General features: G+C 39.5%; 1 protein-coding gene across 2 annotated transcripts in view; it reads left to right on the forward strand.

The window, feature by feature from the left end:
• The window catches only part of LOC142999350 (teneurin-3), a 126,284-nt gene extending 124,874 nt beyond the window's left edge, over positions 1-1,410 (forward strand). For both annotated transcript variants that reach the window (XM_076148847.1, XM_076148846.1), the window contains exon 28: positions 472-1,410. In XM_076148847.1, the coding sequence (XP_076004962.1) occupies positions 472-1,224 (753 nt within the window). In that variant the 3' untranslated portion in view covers positions 1,225-1,410. The remainder of the gene's footprint in view (positions 1-471) is intronic.
• The last annotated feature ends 5,863 nt before the right edge of the window (positions 1,411-7,273 follow it).

Consider the following 7,273-nt stretch of genomic DNA (forward strand, 5'->3'; position numbering starts at 1 on the left):
TTCATACATATTGAATACGAAATCAACTGAAGGGCAATATGCTACTCCAACAAACAGGCAGTATGAATGTGGGTGTAGGGGATCAGACAGACACTTTGTTTTTCCCTCACACATCAATAAATTAATCTGCCATGTTTTTCATTGCACATCAAATCTAATTGGGCCACATTTGCATAATAGGCAAACAAAGTGTAATTTCTACCATTGTGTGGCATTAGTTAAGCGATGACCACATTTTGATTCCTACAATTACAGTTTTGTTGGTATAAGATCCTAACACAGCAAGTGCTGCCTGAATGTTGTAATGGGGGATTCATCTACTTCTGGCCTGGAAACATGGCTTGAAAACCCCATTATGGCAGATGGAGTCTAAAAACCTTTGAAGCAGAGAGCAGGAGCAGCTTCTTAATGGCTAGAGATTCAGGTGCTGCCATGTTCAGGTGTTAACGTTTCACTGCACTTTTCCTACAGCCTATCTCTGGGGTCCAGCAGGAAGTAACCAGACAAGCATATTCTCTCTTGTCATTTGAGCGGCTGCCAGAGGTCCGTCTCAGTCGAGGTCGCAGGGGTGAAAAGTCTTGGCTTTGGTTCTCAACGGCAACGTCTCCCATTGGTAGAGCAGTCATGTTTGCCATCTACAAAGGCAGTGTTCACACTCACACTCTCAATGTGGCAAGTGAGGACTGCATCAAGGTTGCCACCATCCTCAATAATGCCTTCTATCTTGAAGATCTTCACTTCACTATAGAAGGACGAGACACACACTACTTTGTTAAGCCCGGCCTTCCAGATGCCGACCTTGCTGCACTGCACCTTACTAGTGGACACAAGACTCTGGAAAATGGTGTCAATGTGACCGTTTCACAGTCCACCACAGTCATGGATAGTCGGACACGCCGTTTCGCAGATGTGGAGATTCGGCGTGGTGCTCTGGCCCTACATATTCGCTATGGCTCCACAGTGGATGAAGAAAAAGGTCGTGTTCTTGAACTTGCTCGCCAGCGTGCCCTGGCTGGTGCATGGGCAAGAGAACAGCAGCGAGTGCGTGATGGGGAGGAGGGAGTTCGTCCCTGGACAGAAGGGGAGAAGAGGCAGCTTCTGAGCAGTGGAAAGGTTTTAGGATATGATGGGTACTATGTGCTGTCCATCGAGCAGTACCCAGAATTAGCAGACAGTGCAAACAACATTCATTTTCTTCGGCAAAGTGAAATCGGGAAAAGGTAACAAAACAAGAGGACTTTTCTGCCAAAGAGACGTTGTTTTGGTGGAGATGTATTAGTAGATAAAAGGAAAACCAACTCCAATCAAAGGTGAGAATTGTCTATGTCCCCCTGAGTATTGATGTGATTTCTGAAGAGGGTGAGGTCAAAAGCAATGCTGTGCATTGTGACGTTGGGACTACAGAGTAAATGTAAAACCACACCAAGCCTTAACATGGCAATTACAGGTCAGTTCCTCTGTAGCACAAGCCTTTTGGACTCTGGACTGGTCTGAAACAGAGGAGCAATGGTGTGTTTGGGGAAATGGCGAACTATTTTAGACTTTTTTTAAATCAAGAAGAGGCTGGCTTAAAAGAAAGTATTATAAGAGCAAAGGAAATGTTTACAATATGCATATCTGCACTTCTTTAAAAGAAGTATGAGGCTCGTGAGTTCACACATGGAGGAAGCTGTGTCCTGGAGCAAGTGTTAGTTTTTAAAGACTTCTGATGTTAGAGATATTCTCACCAAACAGCCACTATGTATACCAGATTTAGCACTGTAAATCATCAAAATGTCTTATTCTCCTTAAGATGCTTTTAAAAGGAAAAAAAACAATTTCCGTGTTTAAATACCCAATATCTGTTGTGAAACAAAGAACATTAAAAGGTATGAAGAACTGTGCTGTGGGAGCACAGCTGTGTCTTGAATAGCACAGTCACACCATGTTTTGTAAATTATGCAAGAGATTTTTGGTGTTTTCTTTTTTTCAAATGAAATTGGATAAATGTCTGTACTAGTCATATTAACGGTGATTTATGTTGTGTTTATACATTACAAATAAAGGCCAGCTTTGATTTTCTTTTTCAGACATTAATTGTTTTTACAATTGAGAATAACTTCTCTTAACATGGCAAATGTGGGGATTTTTTTTCGCAATGCTCTGTCTTGGTGAGAAGTAATGAACACAAACCTGTCCATGTAGTGACAAGTATTTACATGTGGTGATGTATCTATGACATGTGGTCACATTTTATTTCCACTCAATTTCATGTTTATTGGGCATAATGCCTTATGACCTCGCTTCCTGCTCAATGAATATTTCATCAACACAAATATTTCATGACTCCATATGACGTAAACAAGGTTACACTGGATACATATAGAGATTACATCCATGTTCTCAGTAGACCTACTTTTTATGTTGCATGCACTTTTGGATTAAAATTATGTTGGGGTTCTTTCAGGTGTGACATTCATTTATTTAGAAGTTCTGCCTTTTGAATTATTAGATGTGTAGACTTTCTAGAATTTCTTAAATCAGTGATTATTTTTCCATCTTTTTAGGTTTTATTTGTTGTCTTTAGAATTTCTACACTCATTCTTTTTTCTATTTTAGCTCGATTCTCTAGAAACAAGTTCAGAATTAGGATGTTTGGCAGAAATGTCCTAGATTTCACAAGCCAAAATGAGTTGTCCTGTCAAGTAAATGATTTCTACAGTGCAGTCATTTTGGCAGATGATTCAGTGACAAATATCAAAACATTTCCAAATTATTATGTATAACCCCCATATTCAATAGCAATATAAAAATAGCATTTAATAAATGATTCAAATACAACTACAAAGCCAAAGTAGATGCCAATGCCACATTGCTTTGAAGTCCACTGCAGCTGAATTAAAATGTGTAAAGTAAGAATATGTAACTAAGCTGAAATTTAGACACAATCAGCATTATAATCCAATAGAATTTTACATACAGTATAACCTTTGGTGTGAACATGTGATACCTCAGTGTAAGGGTTTGACACCCCAGTGTTGTCCCAAGGACATAAGCCGCTATTTGTGAAAATGCACGCCAATGGAATCAGCCCCTCATAACAGTGACATTAGGTTTGGGACCAAATGGTACCAGAGGAGTATTTGCTCAAATGTGTTTTAGGCTGCTGTTTTTGACCTATGCGGTTGCAGCGCCCCACTGATTCTTTAGTCTTGTTTTCTAAAGCTTAATACTGTTATTTGCTGAAAATCCAAAATCTGAAATACATGCTGTCAAAGCTCTCGTTGGATTTCAACAGGGTTCACCCCCCTCCCCCCCTTACCGCCAAATCATAAAGAAATCTCTTCACAGTGTCTGTTGTTCCTTAACACTGAAATTATAGTGAACTTATATGAACCCCCTTTAGTTCTCAACGTATTCAAACCTCTTTTGAAGAAAGCTACAAATACAAGCCAGTTAATCTGAAATATGTGGTGTTTAAATCTTCCATTCTCTTAAAAGTCCTCTGATGCTCCCTAGTGGTACTAAGAGCATAGTTCACAGAGTCATTCAGCACTCTATCTACTATATACAGCACTTTGTGTCATGGTGCACTTGTTACAACAACTGTCATCACTGTAATTTCAAGACTTAAAAATGACTGTTGCCTTCAAGCACTAACATCAGATAACCACGCTGATAAACCAGATGTTGAGGGAGAAAAGAACAGAAATCACTGCTCCACACTCCAGGTTATTTGAAAGAGACATCAAATGGAATAATCCAATAATATTAAAATGATCAGCAGAGCTGCTCCTAAGAAGTACTGCAGTATCACACTGTGACCAAAGTAAACACTGTCAATGTTAGAGTGCAGCATTGCACAACACAGTGCAAATATATGTGCTTCAAAGACTTCTATAAAAGAGATGGTACAACTCTGCAGGAACATCAAAGGGTAGTAAGCATCATCACACAATAACCACATCAGAGCAATGAAGGGAAAATGTTCCATAATTCAGAATGGCTAACACAGAGTATGTTTGGAATTCACAGTTCCAAATCTCATATAACATCACTGCACTCTGATGGAACCCCTTTACAGTTTGGCCAATTTAGGCCTCATTATGCAGATGGGCAATCGGAACAGAAACAGCATCACAGGCCTGTTTGAAGACATTAAGTTTAGCGCTTAGCAACTAGGAGGCAGTAGCTCAGTCCATAGGGATTCAGCTTTGGAACCAGATGGTCGCCGGTTCAAGTCCTGTGTGGACTGGTAGCTGGTGAGTTGTGAGGTGCACGTGAGCAAGGCACCTAACCCCCAACTGCTCCATGGGCGCCATATAATGGCTGCCCTGCACCCCCTCTGTAATGCATGTGTTTGTGTTTCTGTGTGGTATGAGGGGGTGCAAGATACATTTCACTTGCATGCGATTTACTGTGATCCATATGTTCCTGCACATGAAAGCATTGCAAAGGTTTCCAAATAGATCCCTCAATGAAAATAAGAACACAGACAACTGGATATGTCCAATTTATGGACAACTGATGTAATGACATCACAGAAAATGGTAAATCTCTCCCCTAGCTGCTGGCACTCCACACCTCCAACACATTTCTTTAGACGTATTGGGGGTGCCCAATACGTCGATCGGAGGTAATGTGGGTAGGTTAGCCTATCTTTAAAAGTTAGCCGACACCGGCGCCACCACTGGCCACTTGACCTTCCATCACTCACAGTATCGCGCACTTGCCGGTGCCGGCGCTGCCACACTCGGCGGCACCCCCCCCCCTCATGTATGTAGATCATTTTGACTTGGTCATTTCAAAAGTAGCTCCCAAGCTGAAAAAGTGTGGATATTATTGAGTATATAGTGTACACAGATCACATAGCATGCACTTTGCTTATTAGGCAAATGTTTAACGTTATGCTGTCGGATGTAAAGATTTCTGAAACGGGCTGGACTAGATACATGCATTTCTGAAATGTTAAGCCAAACATTTCATTTTCTTTGAAATGCATTATTCACTTTGATTCAGTTCTGATAATATGAACTGCAACAGATTGTACGGACAACAAATTAGAGTGGAGATGAACTTAACAATTCAACAAACAGAGATGTGATAGAAGTGTGGTCTGTTGCATCAACTGAGCTGATTACATAATTATCAACATGTACAACAAATATTGAGCAGTGTAATAAGCTTCTGGTAAATAAAATAACACTGTGTGGCTGTCTCACCAAAGGCATCGCTCATTTTAAATTGAAAATGTATATGTATTTATATGTATACATTTCAATTAATTTGCATTCGTTTGTAAAACTAAAAATAAGTACCAGATCCCTTTTCTGTGCCCCAGAACCCAGAGTTGACAGAGTAGAATTCATAATTACATACAGCCCCTCAGGCTCACAGTTTGTGGGCTTTTTAAAATTCACAATCTACTGAACCTGCTTGTGATAAAAGGCAGAATCCATAAATTCTTTGATGCAATGTATAGGGGAAAGTGCATTTGATCTGAGGTGTAGATGACAACACATTAAAAAATACCCAGGCAGTGCAAACAATTTCCGACACTATGCAGAAGTTTCTGTAGCTGTCTCTTCTCATGTGTATGGATTCAATTACTAAAAAAGAAAGGTAGTATTAAAATAAAATGCAATAACAAGGATGCCAATAAAACAACTGCCTTTTGTTAGGGACACAGTACAGAATGTCATTCAGAAACGCAGGGTAAAATAAAATGTGCCATACAACAATGTAGCATAGATAACTTGTTATAAATAAAATTACCCAAATGTTTTCTGAGTTTGGCAGTATCTAGACAAATCCTACAATATTCTGAATCTGATACCAATACCAAAGTTCAATTCTTGATAGTATTGAAGGAGTATTGAGGCTCAACATAATACATGGGTATATACAGTATTATAATATATGCCATATATTATAATATACGGCAGATGGAAGACTCAAACACCTTCGCTCTCATGGCTTTCTGTAGTAAAACGACATTTTCAGTTCTTTTATTCATATTTTTTGTGTTTCTACCGCATCTGTACACGTTTGTGATTATTAAATCCAATTTTGCATCGGTTCAAATTCAATACAAGCTCTCAAAATTACCTTCTTACCCTACAAAAATAACAGACGACGGCGGTGGTAGCCGATGGCAGGGCTGACACTCCGTACACACACACTGGACTACTACCTGGAATCTACGACCAAGTTCAAGGACAGAGGCTCATACGCCGTCAACAGTTCAACAGAGGTTTGTTGTTTCTGTACGGTCTTGTTGAAAAACAGACCATAATCCTGGATTCTTTTAATCAATGACTCACTCAGGCCTTGGAAATAATGTTTCCCAACACGGGACACAGATAGCACTGTTAAAAACAACCCTTTACGACTTGCCACGTGCCGCAAACTGGTTGACAATCTTGGTCTTGCCAAATGATTGTGGGTTGATCCACTATCGGCTGACAGCTATGTCAAGGTGATCCAGAACTTGTCCAGGGCATAGAACACCAGCATTACCAACATATAATGTTCAGTGTGGTATCTTTGCTTGTGCAATTCTAATCAGAAAAAATACACACTAAAAACCAAACCTTGCATGTACATCTATACACACAAGATAAACCTTGAAAGCCGAGCTCAGAAACCACGCTCACTGGCTTTAAAATGACCAAACTGCAAATATTAGCAGATCCGAGTCCAATGACCTGCAGAGTTGGGATCATTTATTTAACACTGTGTTTTCTTTATATCAGCACACTCTGTGCAGAGGTTACACTGGGGTAGAGGGAAATAAGATGAGATGTGAACATACCTGTGCAGTTCAATATTTACAGTACTGCAATAGGAAAAGACTGTCTAAGAACATTTTTGGTGTGTTATTTTATGAAGTAAATATGTAAAACACATAACCCTTGTAATGTGGGTAAAACTGAATTAAAAAAATAGTGGTTATGGTTTAACCTCTTCTATCATAAAAACCATTTACAAAATTATTAACGTGCAGTTTTTACTTAATTAGACTGTGTATAATCAATACAATACAATACATTTTCCAGATAGGATATCAAATCTGTAATGTCTAAGTGTGAGAACCACACTATTTGTTTATTAGGAGGAAAAAAATGTAAAAATATTAGTGACTTTGTGATAAAATAAACCTCAGACTGGTCCGCCCAGACGTGACACGATGGCTTCAGAGTAAACAACCGCTCTGTAGGGTAAATAGTGGTGGGCCGGAAGCAGAGGTTAATCTCATGCTGATTGGGTGAGGCAAACCTTTAAAAACCAGAAT

The sequence above is a fragment of the Genypterus blacodes genome, unplaced genomic scaffold, assembly GCF_046128005.1.
Source record: "Genypterus blacodes isolate CSIRO-AG114 ecotype Tasmania unplaced genomic scaffold, CSIRO-AGI_Gbla_v1 ptg000044l_1, whole genome shotgun sequence".
NCBI lineage: Eukaryota > Metazoa > Chordata > Actinopteri > Ophidiiformes > Ophidiidae > Genypterus > Genypterus blacodes.